General features: G+C 40.4%; 2 protein-coding genes across 2 annotated transcripts in view; both read left to right on the top strand.

Moving 5' to 3' along the window:
• Positions 1-9820, top strand: part of LOC104387815 (connector enhancer of kinase suppressor of ras 2-like) — a 192501-nt gene extending 182681 nt beyond the window's left edge. Inside the window, 6 exon segments of the mRNA XM_009996606.1 lie at positions 4797-4867; positions 5280-5291; positions 5568-5668; positions 6992-7499; positions 7965-8164; positions 8989-9820. Of these exon segments, the coding sequence (XP_009994908.1) occupies positions 4797-4867; positions 5280-5291; positions 5568-5668; positions 6992-7499; positions 7965-8164; positions 8989-9204 (1108 nt within the window). The 3' untranslated portion in view covers positions 9205-9820.
• Positions 9238-18289, top strand: part of APOOL (apolipoprotein O-like) — a 25245-nt gene continuing 16193 nt past the window's right edge. Inside the window, exon 1 of the mRNA XM_009996605.1 lies at positions 9238-9310. Within this exon, the coding sequence (XP_009994907.1) occupies positions 9238-9310 (73 nt within the window). The remainder of the gene's footprint in view (positions 9311-18289) is intronic.

Here is an 18289-nt window from a genome sequence, read left to right as displayed (position 1 = left end):
TGCTGTGAAACATTTATAATACAAACCTGAGAAGACATACAAGTTCAGTTATTAATTGATGAATAGATGCAATGAAGATCAGAAATATAAACCTATTTATTTATTCCACCCTTTAATGCCTTGTTGTTCTATTGGTTTAATTTTTTAAGGGAATATTCAAAATAAAGAACTAGTGGAAGTGGATAGACTCTTGAATTTAGACCTTTTCAGGCTATATCCATTATTTACTTTTTCACCTTGTCCTGGTTTGAATGCCAGGTTGAATTAGAGAGTTTCTTCTACATACCAGCCAACTTGTATATGCAAAAAGTGAATCCAGCTTTTAGGATATTAGCAAATAAATCTTACTTGAGTCACAGAAACTCCCTACTCCCTGATCTGTTCTCAGTGGATTTATGGAATTATTTGATCTGTAACCCTAACAATAACAGCCTTGCACATTTTTTATTATTATTTTTAAATGGTTACCATCCTGCTTTTGGCTTTTATTTTCCTACACTAAAGGTTATAGTTCTCTCAAATGTTACAACTGAGATTTTCCAGGTTGTTTTGGTTTTATTCTCTCTTCCTATTATACTCTGGGCTGCAGAAAGGACCAGCCAAGTGGGTGAAGTGTGGTGCTACCACGAGAGCTATTGTCACCTTCGACTCCAGAACCTCACCCTGACCTTGGGCTGGCTCATCACCACGCTTGGCAGGAGTCAACTCTGACAGTCAGCAAACAGGAACTTAGTCACTAATGGCACGTTCTTGTTTTTAATATAGTGGGTTAGGTTAGATGAAACAGTTTCCCCTGTTGTTTGGTCCCCTGTAACATTTCTCCCATGTTTTTGTTGAACGATCAGTAAGAGAATGTGCCCCCAAATCCTGAGAGTTCAGGGCATTTCCAGCATGACTCGCTCTTCAGGATCACATGTTAATTATTGTCACAACTGCTGAGTTCATCACTGCCCTCAGTACCTTTGCAATCATCACTTTCCAGGCCTGGGGGTAGAATCAGGCTCTCAGGAGAGGTCCTGGGCTGTAATCCCCTGCTACTAGCCAGAATTATCTCAGTAAATTTAACTGAACTTCCTTCTATGCAGCTCTATTTTATCCTGAAGCAATGACAACAGTGCCTGTTTGTGATCAACAGAATTAATTAAAGTCAAGTCTGATTTATTTAGAATTTAAACCATTGAGACAAAGTGCCAAACTTACTTATGTGTTTAGATGTCTTGACTTGAGGGACAGGCAATAAAAAATAATTAATACACTTCTTGGTTCCTTGTAACCTGTTACAGTGCCCCTCAGTGAGATGGATATTGTATTTCATGGAGATGCTGTACAATATTGAAGGTAAAATGTTGCAGCCAAGTATCCTCAGGACATTTAGTGCTGCTCCATGTGCCTCACAGCTGATTTCTATCTAGACTGCAAACCCTGTGGTTTGTTGAGTGGCCTAGACTCAAACTTTGTGAAATGTTGTTTAATTCTCAAAAGAAAAGAGCTGTTGAAATTATTAAAGAAAAAAGGTAGGGCTTGGGGGAGGAAAAGGAGCCCAACTTTCTGCCTCAGGGGGCCGAGGTATATGGAGATGTCTAAGATTGCCACCCATGTACCTGCCAGGATATCTCCTGTCTTTTTGTGAATCACATGAGACTCAAATTGCTATTATGGGAACAGCTATAAAAACCAAATTAGACAAATGACCTCCTGGGGTTTTGTCCCTCTGGCTGCTGGTAAGGTGTAGCATGTCATGTTGCACTGCCTGACCTTCAGTAGCCAGACCATCATCCCTTGGAGAGTCTGATCCTGACACACGCTCTCGTTGCCTTCCTGCAACCTGACATGTGCCCACCAGGCAGTCACTGCAAGGATCAGAAACAAATGGCTGAGTTTCCAAGCTTTCCACTTTTTATAACCTTGACTGCCTGGTTTCTTAATGACAAAAGTGGTGTGTTCATCAAGTAAATTACTCAAGTTTACACAATGTTCCTTTTGAACCGAGTTCACATTTTCCTTGGGAAAAAAATAAAATGTTAACTGTAAGACAAGGATCTGTAATCTCAGCACTTCTGTAACTCCTGAATAATTTCAAAAACATTAATTTATGCTTTTTAAAAATTGCAAAGCCTACAACTGAAATTATTTTTCTTTTCTCAGAAGGGCTTTTAATCATTATAAGCCTCTGAATGTCACCAGATAGCACATGTTGTCTTGACAAAGAGGTGACTCTAAATTGTGGCAGATGAGGTAAGAAAGTACTTGTGTAACTATAGCTGGGGATATTCTTGCCCTTTTGAAGAGAAAAAAATCTGAGCAGTCTTAGAGAAGGAAGATTCATTTCCTTCTGCTAATTCCAGGTGTGGACGTTGAGGCCATATGAGTAACACTGATACTCTGTGTACACTAAGAATATCCATGTTCTCTTTAAAGGTAATATTAACACTTTGCTGTTATCTGTATATGCTCCCAAGATTTGAAACCCTGAAATTAACAAGGAGCAACAAGATACATTTGGCAAGACACTTAAACCAATACAAATTTCTGTGCACTGACCAACAAAACAGCTGAGTCTGGTTTAACTTTGAAAATGGTAATGAATCCTAATTTCTCACTGGTGCTTGAGCAGAACCTGAGTTGAAGCTGTTGAGGCATTCTGCTTAATTGCCAAAGGCTTATGGTAAAGAATGACTAAAGCTATTTTACTCTGGTGCTAGTGAGTTTAGAAATTCAGGAACTACTGAAAAAAAGCCAACAGTGAATACAAACAAGGGTTTGATGTAATTTCAGTAACTGCAATAACAAATACACCTTTTGAGAAAAGTGAATGTCAAGTGATCAGCATGCCAGGTCTTGACTGAATTGTCAGCAAGCCTGTAAATCCACCTGAATTTCAGTTCCCTCATGATAAAGATGAGTTCTCAACACAGTGATGCAAACAATGTCTCTGAACCCTGCAGCTGACATTTGTGAAAGCTAATCTTCATTTATATTTACAATTTCCTTCTTTTTGAATACTGAAAGGCAAAGCAATATTACCATCCAACTCGTTCTATTTTCATAGCTTTGCAGGTAAATTAAACCCTGTCATAATTACCTGTAAGAAGTAAATGTAGTTGTCCCCTTGGGAGACTTAGGAAAGCCCTAAGACAGGCAGAAGGGTTTGCTGCAGCCTGTCCAGTGAGCCAGCGGTACATCCAGTGTCACAGGTTCAGGTCACTGCTGTGTAGCCACAGCACGATGCTTACACTGGATCAATAGCTACTGAGCTCTGGGCTATTTTTAGTGGAGAGTTCTCTCCTTCTTCACTTGCTGCCTCCTTGCTCTGCATGCCATCTTCCCAACACCCTGCTATTGACCAGTAACACATCCACAGATGTCCTCAGAAGCTTTTTTCTGTTCTAGTATGAGTAAAAAGTACATGGAATAGGTTTTTTTCTTGGATTAGTCTGCAAAAAACCTTGTCCTTCTGACATAGTATCTAAATTGTTTACTTACGTCTTTCTTGAAGTCTTTGAAAGATGCTTTTCTCATTATATGATTCATTAACCAAGAACAATTATTAAGCTTTATGTTGCAATGTTAAAAAAGGAAAAGGAGCTGCTTCTAGAAAACACTGACATGCAATACACTAGGAAATTAATGACATAGAAAATAATTCAGTCACTGAGCAAGAGAATGCTTAGGAATGCATCCCAGTCACTGCAGATGTCTATTAACAGGGCTTTTCTCTTTTGGTTATGTTTCTGTGTTGATGAAAATAAGCTGATTCCTGAGTTTTGTTTGCTGAACATTCAGAAGTGACTTTCCTCTCTATGTGTAATTTCCTTTTTTCCCCATCTTTTGATTCTATTTTGTATAAACCTCCTGTAATCTTATATAAAGAAAACTCTAAAGGTATTTTCCCCAATATAAGCTCTAGTATTTTCTTTTTGAAGCAAAGAATCTTATTCTTGACCAAACTAATTTATTTTGGGACAAAGAAACCAGGACACCCAATATAAAACACAAATATTAGTAAACTGCGATTCTATGAAAAAAAAAAAAAATAAATGAAGGGGAAATAATGTGAATATCACAGCTCAACAAACCTAATCATTTATACCACCAGAATCATGAATCTAGACTAGAAATAGCCAGTGGAATACTCTCACAGTCTGATTTAGCTTTCTGAGTGTACAAATTTAATACAACTGGTAGGACATTTCTTCTACAGATTTTCATACAATTATTATAAGCTCTTTTGGTTTATAGCATTTGGAAAATTCAGGCAGGTCCTTGAAATTAATAACAGTAGCACTCAGAATAAATGCAACGTGCTCCTTTAGGCTGTGTCTCTGGAAACCATTTCATACAGTTTGCAGATGCAGCTTAGGGAGGATTTGATTCTGCTTTGAGTGGAGACAGAGATGGACACTTTCTGTTCTACCCAGGGCATCCTAAAATCTTTGTTTAGTCATTGCTAAGCTCAGTATATGTGTGCTTCATGTTCTTTTTATGACATATGGAAGATCAATGTGATGATTCCTCAGTTTCCTAGAGAGCAGAATCCAATGCCACAAAGCAAACGTCCTCCAGCAGATGTGCACAGCAGCCCAGACATGCATTGTACATGACCTGGAACATCCTTCGCCTGAGTTTGTTAACCACTGCATGCATCTGGATCCTGATTTTAACAGCCTGAGCAGTGCTTAGTTTTTGGACTCAGCTTGTCTCTGACTTTTCCAAATGTTTAGCATGTGGATGCCCTCGCACTGATCCTAGATGTCTTTTTAAGTGTCTCTCTTCCTCATGTTTTATTGTTGCCTTAGATGGATGAATCGTTTGGGTCTCGCAGCGATTGGCTACACACCTGATGACAAGGACATTCACCCAGATGAAGGTAATGCTTCAGAGATGGCAATTCAGAGAAGAGAGCAGAGAATAAATAACTGCTTATTATTTAAAGTTGGAGATGTCATAACTGACTTCTTTGTTAACATATGTGCCATATATTTCACAAATAGTAATTTTATCAGTATCCATATCCTTGAAGAACTATACAGGTGCCAATAATAATCCTGAAGTAATAATTTAAGGAACATTTAAAACAAACAACAAAGTGAAGGCAGAGTTCAGGGTGAGGTATGATCCTCCAGATGGCAGCCATTGGGTATGGCCATCACCCTTGAGCAAGGGAGGACATCACAAACTCAGGCCCATCTGTGCTTTAGAACTGTTTTTGCATCTCCTGAGCTCCCGTGCCAGTCTTGCCTTGTCCCCTATCTCTCATGGGTGGAACCAGTTATACTAAGGTAACTAAATTAGTTGTTGAGACTTCACTCTACATGCCAAAGTAGAACTAAGTTTCTCTTTGAAAGTCTGTGACCAGAACCTGGTTTTGATGTACAGTGGGAGCCAGGTCTCTCACCTGCTATCTGAAAATACGTGAAGGTTCTTCCACGTCTGTGTCCCTTAGAAACCAGACATTGTCACAAGTCTGTTCCTTAGTGACTGAAAAGTTTACCTGGTATTTTGAAAATGTGGGACCTGCTTTCCTGTGGAAAAGCCCACGAGTGAAACCTGGAATGCTTTGTTAGCAGATTACTGGAGTGAGAGCGACCAGGATGACATGGATGGCTCCTTAACCCTGAAGCAGGAAGGCTCTTCAGCACTGTGTGACACCTACCATCGAACACCCTCAGTGAGTTATGAGTACTGCATTTGACACTAGGTCCCCAGGAAATACATCTGTGCCTGGATTTGCATTTCCTTTGTTTTGGAATATTTAATTATCATAAAGGCAGAACAAAGCCAGATCTCAATGTAAGAATGGAACTATTGCTGTTCCTCATGAGCTGAGACCTGAATCCTTCTGCAGCAGGTGAATGACAAAGGGAGGAGAGGGAAATGTCTCCTTACACAGATATGTCACCAGACTGCAGGTAGGATGTTTTTTGTAGGATTTGGGATTCTACACCTAATAATGTGAATAGATTATTCCAATGTTGACTTTACACCAGTAATAAAGTTTTAGTACCAAGACTTTGTTTTAAAAACATATCTTTAGAGGTAAGGGTTTGTTTTGTTTTTTACAATATGAAGCATTGTGTGCAATCCCAGAGTAGTGACAGGATCTTCTGTTAGTGTCATAAAAATACTTCTAACACATTGTGTACAGACTGGTTTTGATAACTGAGGGGAAAAGAAACCCCAACATTTTGTCGAGGAAGAGGCTTTAGTAACAAATAAGAACATTTCTACTCTAAGGAGCATGAACAGGCTGTGATAATTATTCTATGTTTCTAGGCACAGATAGGACTGTTTTCTATTTTTCTTTCAGATTTTTCTTCAGCGTGACTGACATGATCCTCACGCAGCCAGAACCAAAGACTGACTGAAACAACAGCATCACATGGGTGAAGTTCAGACTGATTTTCACCCATGTGATGCTGTTTTATCAACTGGGATACAGGTTAAGCCTCTCCCTTTCTGTCTTTTCACTTTTTTTGCCTTTATTTTTGTGTTTGAATTAAAACTATACACAGACCCAGCAGAATTAAATAATTTGAGAAGTTCAGCAGTCCCCCCAAATTCAAAAAATCTTCCTGGGTGCTGATGGTTTTAATTTCTGTTTGGCTGGATACTTATCCCTTAAAAAATAACCAAAAAGGAAGGAAGGAAATCCATTTGTGGTTTCTTTTGGGGACTTCCATGTCTTCACAGCACACTGCTGGACTGAGTATGAGCTGGACAGCAAACCCGTGCCAGTGTGACACTGCTCTTTCCAGCAGGAGCTGCCCATGGGCAGAGAATGTGGAAAACAAGAATAGGGAGTGGTTAAAACAGCACTTGCATAAAAGGACTCACTGCTAGATCTGTTCTGTTGGCAGGTTCATGTCGCGACATACCGAAACACATCAGCCCATCGTGTCAGTGCAGACCATACAATGTCCTACACTACCCTCGCTTTCTCGGGTCTGTTCACAACCTCCTCTGATAGTCAGGTGCTTTTGTATCTTCTCAGGTGAATTCCTCAAGTCCATTCCCTGAAGCCCAACACGGTCGGCACTTCTCAAGTGAATCCACCTACTCTCAGTCTTCTGCCGAGGATTCCCGCCAGGAAGCAGCAGGAAGCACACACTCCTCAGGATGCAGGCCCCCCTACCGAGAAAGGCGCTCCTGGCAGGATCTGATAGAGACTCCACTGACCAGTTCAGGGCTCCATTTTCTTCAGACTGTTCCTCCTGATGCTGAGTACATGAGTGGCCGGCCTGGAATGTCACCGGACAAACGGAGACAAGCGACGCTCCCAGTACAAAGACGCCATAATTATGAGCAGGATGGGCCTTTCCCTCTGGTGGAATGTCCACGGGGACACAGCTCCCACAGCAGGCCTCAGAAGCAGCGCAGCCAAAGCCTTCCCAGAAACAGAGATGTCAGGGGTAAGGGACATGTCAAGTCCCTGGAAGGAACAGATGACAGCCTAGAAGAGACAGTTCCTATTAGAAGGCATAATAGTTTCTGTGCAGAAGGTGAGATTCTGGAGTTCTGATCTTTTAGGAAGATGGTTTAAGCCCTGGATTTGGTGGAGCTGGGCTGATGGTTGGTGGAGCTGGGCTGATGGTTGGACTCGCTGATCTTCAAGCTCTTTTCCAACCAGAACCATTCTGTGATTCTGTGGTCTTCTCTACTGCTACTGAAAGCCAAAGCAGTATTGCCATTATTCTCAGCAAGGTTGCAGTGGTTGAATTGTTCTGTGTTGCCAAATTCATCAGTCTCACTGCACAGCAGTTTGTACTTGAAATGCTTGGATGTGGTGCTAGGAACATAGCTTTAGGGCTGATGAAAAAGTTCTTATTTTATCAAAACAAAAAGTGGAAGACTGTGTTACTGGGTTCCTTCGTACAGGAATTTGCAGAATGGCCTGCTGGTTTTAGAGACTTCATGTGAGTTTTATAGATTGTTTTGGTTAGGTCTTTTTGTCCCTTTTCTTTCAGAAAACATAAAAGAAATTGAAGAAAACATAGATGGTCTGCAAGAGCTGTACAAATCTCTGGAAGAAGCTAGTTTGTCAGCTTTTGGAGAGCAGCGACCTTCCACCAAGCAGGAGTTCCGTAGGTCTTTTGTGAAGAGGTGTAATGATCCAGTGATCAATGAAAAGCTTCACCACATCAGAGTCCTCAAGAGCACTTTAAAAGTAAGGCTTTTTCATTAATTTTGTGTATAAGCAATATAAACTAGGGAAAGTATAATCTCTTCATCTTTTCTACGGATGAGGTTTTCTTTGTAGCTTTAAGTTCCAAAGAAACAAAAAATACTTGAAAGCAAAACATGTTCCAGCTTAAGGAAAATTTAAAATAAAACACATTATTTGACACATTATTTGACACTTCTTATTGATGTGTTGTATAAAGTGCCACAGACTGAGTTATCAAGCAGTTTAAGCTGTAATAGTTCCTGAATATAGGGAAAAGATTCAAGTGTTCTGGAACAGCTCTGCTATGAAGGCAGGTGAGCGTGCTGGAGTGTTCAGCCTGGAAAAGATAAGGATCTGGGGAGACCTTAGAACACTTTCCAGAGCCTGAAGGGACTCCAGGAAAGCTGGGGAGGGGCTTTTCACCAGAGATTGCAGTGATAGGACAAGGGGTGATGGGTTTAAACTGAAAGAGGGGAGATTTAGGTTAGACATCAGGAAGAGCTTCTTCCCCATGAGGGTAGGAAGGCACTGGAACAGGTTGCCCAGGAAGGCTTTTGATGCCCCTACCCTGGAGGTGTTCCAGGCCAGGTTGAATGAGGCTTGTGCAGCCTGGTGTGGTGGGAGGTGTCCTTGCTCATAGCAGGGAGGTTGGAACCTAATGGTCTTTAAGATCCCTTCAACCTTCACCATTCTATGATTCTAAGTGGCCTTAATAGTTTCCTTGGCACTGTGCATTAAAGTGAAAGAAGAAATCAAGTGCAGAAATGCAAAATGTGGCCTAAGTTCCATTTTGACATGTACTGTATCTTTCTGGAATTTGACAGGCAAAGGAAGGGGACCTCAGAGTTATCAACAGCCTTCTGGATGATCCCAACTTAACATCAAAGAAGTTTAAAGATTGGAAACTAAAGAACTATGAGTTTTTCCTGGACATTTGTGAGTACAGTGCTGCTGTGAAATCACAAAATGGAGCCTCTGAACTGGCCAGCTCAGCACCAATGCTGACACACACACACTCATTCATTGAAACTCACGTGTGACAGGACTCACAGCCTGAATAATTGCTGGGTGCCATGAAAAAATCAACTCAGACAAACACTGTAATATTTATTGAGCGTGTACTCAGCAGTACTGTAAATAGGTTGGGTAAGAGAATAGTGCCACAGGATGCCTACTACATTGCATGATAAGACAATAATGTTCCTGATGAATTTTTTTGGTTTGCTATTATCAACTGATGTCCGTATCAAGCTCTGCATTAGAAAGAAGCAGTGCAGAAGTGTAACTGAAAATAAATACCAGTATACTTAAAGTACTGTACTAAAACTAAGCTTATAGTATGAGCTCCTACAATCATTTTATATATTTAGATATAGAGAGAGACATATCTATGTATATAAAATGGAACACGGTAGTTGACATTTACTTTTAAAATGCCCTAAAGTTCACATTTTCACACATTTGTTCTTGAGAAAAAAAAGATAAAAATTACAGCAGAAATGCATTGGCCACTCTTAGAGATGAACGTTTATTTTTTGCAACATTTCCAAGTAGTGACCATCTTTGCAAATAAAAGGACAGAGTTATCAAAATGTAAACTCAATCCCTATAGTGTGCCTTAAAATGTACACTGTACATCTAGCAAATAGATCCCAACCTGGCCCTATGGGCAAACTGTACATGCCATTTAGATACTGTGTTTGTAACAAACTGTGCCTGCCTCCAACAGGAATGAGTAGAAGCAAGCAGGTATGGCACAGAGGTTAAGATATGAGTAGAACAATGTTGGTTGTTCACTAATGCTGCAACTTCAACTGATTTTAATACCATTTGAAGTATTCATGGTGAAAGAAAAACATCTGCACTGCACATGGTACATTCTGCAGGTTTTCATACTTTCTTCACTGTGAATTGAAGTGACACATGCCTGGGTCACAAGATTCAAAAAAGCTCTGATGCTCCAGTGAAAATGAAGTTGAAAAAAATTCCTGAACTAATCAATTAAATTCTCTGGTAGACAGACATCTAGAGCTGAGTAAATTATTCCAAATTACATACTGTCTGGCAATAATTTTTAACCATCAGTAGTACATTAGCAAGTGGGTTATTCAATACATCACTTGAAAACCAATCTGTATGGATTGGTTTGGGAAGGCACACAAGTCACAGGGTGTGTTTTACTTCCTTGCCTGGATAGGAATCACTTCTAAGAATCATATTTTGGAGAAAACACTTGTATTCTTGGAGGAAAGAAAAAAGATTGCTCTGAATGGTACTAAGCAGAAATTTAAAGCACCTATTCATAATTTTCTTTGATTATGCTTGCTAGAATATTTCTAGAAAGCAGAACAAAGGGGATATGAATACAGCTGACATCATTTCACTTGGATATTCACTGATACTTTTTTTCTCAAGATAAACCTTTTTGTCTGTCATACACCATGAACTGCAAAATTCATATAGTTCAATATAATAGAGGACAAAAGCTATCCCAATGAGGTCCTAGTACCCAGGAAGATAGGTAATTATTCAGAGCCAGAAGTGGGTGAAGGTAACCTGTTTATTTAGCTCAATCTCCACAAAGCAGCTGTGGTGGGCTGATGGTGGCTGCCCACCAGATGCCCACCAAGATGCACTCCCTCTCCCTCCTCAACAGGACAGCTGGAGAAAACATGATGGAAAAGCTCGTGGGTTGAGAAAAAGACAGGGAGATCACCTACCAGTAACTACCACAGGTAAAACATATTTGACTTGGGGTAAACTCATTTATTTTATTGCCAATTAAAAATACAGTTGCATAGTAGGAAACAAAGACTAAACTAAAAACACCTTTCCCTCACTTTCCCCCCCTTCTTCCCAGGCTCAATTTCATTCCTTCCTTCCCCCTTCAGTGGCACAGGGAGATGGGGAATGGGGGTTGCAGTCAGATCTTCACACGTTGTCTCTGCCTGCTCCTTCCTCATGCTGCACTGTGAGGAGCACTGCTCCTGCTCCAGCATGGAGTCCCTCCCAGGGGTTGCAGTTCTTCAGCAACTGCTCCAGCATGGGTCATTCCATGGGCTGCAATCCTTCAGGAACAGACTGTTTCAGTGTGGGTCCCCCCCCCAAGGGCCACAGTTTCTGCTAGAAAACCTTCTCCTGTGTGGGCCTCTCTCCACAGGCTGCAGTTCCCATCAGGAATCACCACCTGCTCAGGCATTGTCCTCCATGGGTAAGCTCCTTCACCATGGTCTCCCCTACAGGCTGCAGGGGAATATCTGCTGCACTGCCTGGAGTACCTACTCCCCTTTCCTCCTTGCTGACACTGATCCATACTAAGTTGTTTCTCTTAATTTTTTCCCACTCTTTTCTCTCAGAGCTGCTGTGCAGCAGTTTTACCCTTCCTCAAGTTAGTGATCACAGAGGTACCACCAGCCTCTCTGCCATGGGCTCAGCAGGTCTCTTTTGCAGCCAGCTGGACCTGGCTGTGTCCAACACAGGAGCAGCCTCTCAGGGAGGCCACCCCTGCAGCCCCCTGCTACCAAAACCTTGCCATGTAAACCCAATACAGCAGCTGAAGAAACACAATTCAGATTTGCTTTTTATTCTCCTTTGCACTGGCACTTATTTGAACCCCAGTAGATGCAGTCATTAAAAATAATAGTAGACAAATAATAGTGTACAATATGCCCAGGTGTTATGAGTAGGGAATTATTGCTGGCAGCTGTTTTGAGTCCTTTGCATCACACAAGCAGCTGAGTCACAGCACCAGTGCAACAAATACAGAACAACATTTGGGTAGAACATAGAACATGAAGGCATATTTGCCTCCTTCAACAAAGTCATTAGCTCTGTACTTCATCACTGAGGAAAACAGCTCCTTAAATACACACATTGGAGCTTAATCCTATTTCCAATTCCAGTGACATCAGAGGAGCAGATCACATTCTGTAGGTTTTGCTTGAATGTTAAAACTTCAACCCCTGTCTAAGCACCTGAGGTAATAAAAACATAGAGGAAATAAGAGAACAGCATTTTGGGGTTGCAGTATTCATGCAAAACATGGAACTTAACTGAAATGTATTTACTATGTGAACATTGTAGTTACTAGACAACAGGATAGCAGAAGGATAGAGAAAATTTGTCTAGCTTTTCATAGTTCTCTGAAAGTTATAGATTTCACTGTTTTTAAATCCTATCCCTCATATAATGTGGGAGAAATATTATGCAGTGAAGCAAGCAACAGGGTAAATTATAGAAGCCTTTTAGAAACCAGTTCATAACTGTCTGTGCAAGCAGTGATAGATGGCCAAAGAGTTAGGGACATGGGTTGAGCTTTCTGTATTCATAAAGAAATGTAAACAATACTTTTCTTTCCAACCCAAAAGATGGTTTGTGCTTTCATAATATAAAGATCTATGTGATTTAAAAATAGCTTTCAAAAAAAATTTCAAATGTCTGTTGCAACTCAAAACAGAAATTACAATTATCCACTGAGCACATTTCACGGAAGTCCATAGTAAGCAATAAAAGAGCTGTTTCTCTTCTAAAGTGCTACTTATGCATACAGCTGAAAATGACAAACATTACTAGGAAAATGTATTTCTCAAAAATGACACGGAGTAGGGAAAAGATACAGTCTTGATTTTCATTTCTGAAAGTTAAAAAAATCTGAAATACGAGGTGAGATTAAAAGTTGAGGGATCACACTTATGATCTAAGCTGATTTTTAAAGTCTTTAATCTCTTCTGAAGTCCTCAGCCATGAGTCTGTACTCTGCTCTTGGGGAGCAGTTCTCATCAAATATGATTTGCACTGAATAGTCAGGATAATTTATCCAAGAGCTTCACTGAGTGAACTGAGATACACTGGAGAATTTCCTATAATGGGGTTAAGATTAAGTGGGAGAAAAATCTGAGAGATTTTTCTGACATTGCTTATGCCTTTGAGCAAGCAAAATCTAAATAAGAAATTAAGCAATAAAAATACTTTATTCTTTCACAACCATCAGTTGGCATTTGAGTCATTATGCAAGGATTTTGCCATGCTTCTTGCACATGTACTCAGCTCCCCACTACAGCCCTTCTCTTCCCACCACTGGGAAGATCAGACACTGTTAAATGGGGAAAAAAATTTCATTGCTGCTGACTTCACCCCAAGGGAAATAAACAACACCAGTACAACACATTTTCTAGCTTTCTGGATTTCACACCTGGATGTTTAGATAAAACGTGGTTCTTAACATACACAACCATGTGAAGAGATAGTTTGGATGTGGTTTATTTCTCTGGTTTTTATTCAAGTGTCTTCATTCACTATTTCTGCAGGCAAAGTAACTCTCAGCCAGCAGAGTCCAGAGTCTCTGGCTTCACAAGCTTAGTCTTTTTGTTACTGGCTATTTTTTATGATCACTGATTTAGTGCTCCCCCTAAGCTACTGGTTTGCCTTCTTTTTTAATACTATTCTGTAGTGACTGAGATCTTGGACCTTGGCAGCTCATCCCAGCAGCACTTCCTGAGAAAGCTGAGACCTTTTTCTTTGTTTCATTGATATAAGTGAAAACTTTCCTGTGCTTATTCTGATTAACATGAACAAGAATCCAAGGAGGAGGAGGAGGTTCTGCATGTCCACATTCTAAAATACAAGTATTGCAGAAATACTGGCCCCACACTTTGCCAGCACAAGGAGGACTTCATTTACCCTCCTAGACTCTGCCTGCTTGGGGATCTTTACAGAGCATCTTTACCCTCTGTAAGGGGGGGTTACTTCATTTCATTGGCAAAAAACAGTTCTGCTTGCTCAAACACATCATGAGCACTTTTTGAACTGCTTCAGCATCATGAGGAAAGACTGATCAATTGCTACTAAGGGATTTTGGAATATGAGGTTTTCCATCAAGCAAGGAATTCTGAATATGTCTGTTAATACTCAGATCTGAACTGTTTTGTAAGCTAGAAATGTGGTCTGTCTCTTGCTTTTTCCAAGGAAAAAGAAATGAGTGCTGCAGAGAATTTCTATATATACATGGTCACTTTACTCTCTCTTCAGCAGTCCTAGCTTCCCAGGCCAAAATCCTTACCCTCTGACCCAGGGTTTTGTGAAGGACCTTTAGAAGATTTCACGTTGAATGTTAACAGGACTCCTGGAAGAAAAATTAAGACTCTGGTAGAAATAGTTTAACTTGACACAAATCTAAAGAGAATGAAGGAAATTCTTGTATCTCTTTTATCTCAATATAAATCAGTCCTTAGCCCATACTTTATTCCCCATGTTCTTTCATCACATCATCTTATTTTACTTCCAAAGTAATAAAAGCATTCTTCTCCACAAAAAAACTGGTGGTACTTCTGACCAAGGTGATCTAGCTGGGGGCTGCTTACATCCTGGTAAACCTTGGCTCTTGGCCCCTTGGGGTGGGACAGCTCTGCCAGGCAGAGTTATTTCTGGAGATTTCCCCCGTGGTTTGGACCAACTCCCCGTGCAGTGGGAGCCAAAGTGCTTCACAGATGGGTTGTTTAAAGCAATCCTTGGCTAAGGTGAGATGCAGCACAAATAATCAACAACACTTCAGCCCCATTTGCAAAGCCTGTCAGCTGCCCCCAAAAGCTGTGCTGTAAAAGGAGCCTCCCATAGGGTTGTATTTACAGCTTAAACACAGGCTCAGTTAGCAAGTCTTGTATCTCTACAGAGAGCCTGACTACTGGACCTGGACCCAGACCTGGAGAGACTCCTTCAAGAAGAGAGCACAGGTCTGTTTGTGTCAGCACAGCCAGGCTCTCATGGCCTAACGTTAAAGAAATGAGTGGGAACTTGGGTCTCCTAAAGGTTTTTTAGTTTCTCTTTTTCACAGTAGGGGAGCTGTGCATTCCCAGGCAGACAGCCAGGTGCAGGCTGTAGCCATGCCTTTCTGCCTGCAGCTCTGTGGGTTTTCCACGTGCCACATGCCTTAGACCACTGAGCTTAAAATTTCATCCCAGACAATTTGCCAACTTCCCCATTGCCAAATGTGGATTATTTGCTACTAGTATGAAAAATGGGTAATAACAGGAAAGACTAAAGAAGCAATGTTAGCTAGTTAATTTGTATTAAGTAATAAAAAGTTATTTTTCTTCTAGAATGTCTCCCTCATGAAAGTTCAGAGTAGCTTTTCCAGGCAAGCTAATGCGGGTGTAGGTTCCCCATCTCCTCTTATCCCAGAGGAATTCCCACTGTGTGACTGAGGCTCTCCATGGACATTAACTGGGCAGCACCTGAAAATCAAACCTGAGCCCTATGAGTTGATGAATGGAAAGTACATCGTTATTCAAAGTCCTGTAAGTCATATTTTCTTCATTTATTTTTAAAATTATTTCTTTTACTCCCATCCCATATAAGCCTAGTGTTGTACTTCTGATCAGTTCACTAATGTGTAGGCAGGTGACTTTATATTCTTGATATAATAATAGATGAAGCTTTTTTTTAAAGCTTAGTTGCTATGCTTTACAGTTTATACCACACTTCCACACTCAGAGGGAGGATTAAAAATAATATTAAGTTTGTACCAGTTTCTGAGATAGCTGATCTACTGCTGGGACTTATTCTTAATGAAAGTATTTTAAAAATTCAGACAGATATTGCCTGTCATTATCTTCAGGAAAAAAACCATATTCATTCTTAATGCAGGCCAGACAGGTACATCTTTATTTTCATCGAGCGCACACAAGTGTTCAAAGTGACAATTAGAGACTTTGCTGTATGCAAATTAATGCATTACATTACAATGCATTACAATGCATTAATGCCACTGTATGAGCAGTGTTTGAAAGAAAACAGTGTTGTATAAATTATAAAAATGCATTGACCAACTGTTGTTTGACCAGCTAGACCCTCTAGCTTCTGTCCTCACATTTCTAGAGTACTGTTCATTCTCAGGCCTTGGTGAGGGTATCAATGCAGATCTTTTTACTAACTGTAAATGCATCTGTCTGAATGCTGCAGATTAAATAAGGACACCACATTATAGATATTAACTGTATTGCATTTTTATCACTAGCAACCACAAAACAAATATGTCTTAAAAAATCGTGTTCACTGGCCAAAATACCAGTAAGACCCTGTTACCAGTTAAGACTTCTGTTTTACTGAGAAACAAGGATTTCAGCTTAAAAATCTGAAAACAGGTTAGAAGAGAAATGCACTAGTATTAATAAACTTTTTACATTTGACACATACTGTATTACAAAGAAAAATATCCTTGTAAGACCATTAATTGCTGGGCCATAGGTGACTTCTGTCTAGTTTACTAAAGTAGCTAATAAAACTTGTATAGAGAGCCTTTTTTAGATAATGCTTACATGTATGAAAATGTATGACACCCTTGTACTATGGCTTGCACTTTACTTGCATTAAACTGTGAAGTAGGCTGTAGTAATGTCTTTGTATATTCAGGGGTTGAAATACCAAAGCACTAGAGTATCGTACTGCTGGTGTTCAACCTGCACTGTTCCTCCAATCTGAACATGCTGACAACGTGTGTTTTCAAAACCCCACCCACTGAAAACCTTCAGCAAATAAAGCGATGGGGTCTCCATGGTCTTTGTTTTCTTTGTAAATATAGACATTCTTACTGTTTCTGTAGCAATAGGAGGTTATAAACCAAACTTTCACTAGGACTGTTTTCAATAACAAAAATAAATCGATAGCGCCTTGTATAAAAATCATGGAGACTCCATGACCTGTGGGCATTTTTTTTGTTTACAAGCAGTATGTATATATGTATTAGAGGCAGAACTGTTATTTATCACAAACTTATGTTGTGGTTGGTTCTTTCTAAAATAAATACATGTTTTCTGTCATGATGAAAAATAACTATTCTAGAGCCATCTTGAAAAGTCTGAAGCGTCAAAGCTTCACCTATTGGTAATGTCCCATGTTTCAACCTTGGTTTTCTCATCAGCTGTGAGATAAATGGGAGGGGTGATGGTCAACCTGCCTATGCCAGGGAAAGTGTCTGAGTGGTATCACAGTTTATCAGCATTCTCTAACTTTTTTATAATCCCCATCTTGCTTATTAAGCACTTTCGTACCCTTAGTCAAGTCCCTCGGCTCATGGATGCCACAGAGAGAGAAAACTAACTGCTCTAGACCAGGAAAAACTAGGTTTCAACCCCTGGATAATACAGTATTTTTAATTTTCTACTTGTCTATGTTGAGAGATGAACCAATAGTTTCTATAGGCAGCAAAGGTTAGGTTTCTTTTTTCCCCTCTTCCCAGATGAGTTCAGTGTGAATTTACTGTGATCCGCTGCGTTTTTTCTATCACGGATTAACTTGTTAACTTTTTTGTGCGTCTACAATGAAAATTTATGAATGGAAAACTTCACTGTGTGTTGCTCACTGGGCATATACCTCATGGTACATTGCACAGACGTGTAAGTTGTAAGTTGCACTGCAACATTAAAAAAAAAAAAAAGGAACATATTGCTCTTTTTTCAAAGATATTAACTTATTTAAGAGATATAGTCTGTACATTATAAAAAAAAAAAAAAAAAAAAAAAAAAAACATTTATTTTTCCTAAATTCAAACAAAGCTTTTGTTTTGGGGAAAAAAAAAAAAAAAAGAAGTTGTAAACTTCACTTGTAAATTTGGACTTCAATAAACCAATTATCTGCACTTAGATGATGTTCTCGTGTGTGTGTGTCACCAGTTGTAAGGAGTAAGAAGGTTTGGCAGCGCTGGGAGGCAGAGGATGATCTGTCCCCGGGACTGACTGTGCTTCCCTGACATTCCTCAGCAGGTTTTTTTTTAAATCCCTCTGCCCCTTCCCTTGGCCACAGCAAACGCAGCTCCCGTGGGGCTTTTCCTCTCCATCCCATTGTTTTCAATGGCAACGTTTGAGCTTTGTGCTTTTCTAGATGAAACAGGCCCGCGGTGCCTGGGAGCGGGATGTTCGCTGGGAACTAACAAGGACAAAAGAAGTATCAGAGAGATGTGGATCCACCCCGGGCCCCAGGACCTGCCCGAGGGGCTCGGCGGGCGGCACCGACCTGGGCCGGGACAGGAGCTCAGGATGAAGGCGGGACAGGAGCTCAGGATGAGGGAAGGACAGGAGTTCAGGATGCAGGAAGGACAGGAGCTCAGGATGCAGGAAGGACAGGAGCTCAGGA

This window comes from Chaetura pelagica, unplaced genomic scaffold (assembly GCF_000747805.2).
Source record: "Chaetura pelagica isolate M959 unplaced genomic scaffold, ChaPel_1.0 scaffold103, whole genome shotgun sequence".
Classification (NCBI taxonomy): domain Eukaryota; kingdom Metazoa; phylum Chordata; class Aves; order Apodiformes; family Apodidae; genus Chaetura; species Chaetura pelagica.
Note: the sequence above shows the minus strand (reverse complement) of the source record. Positions and strands in the feature narration are given on the sequence as shown.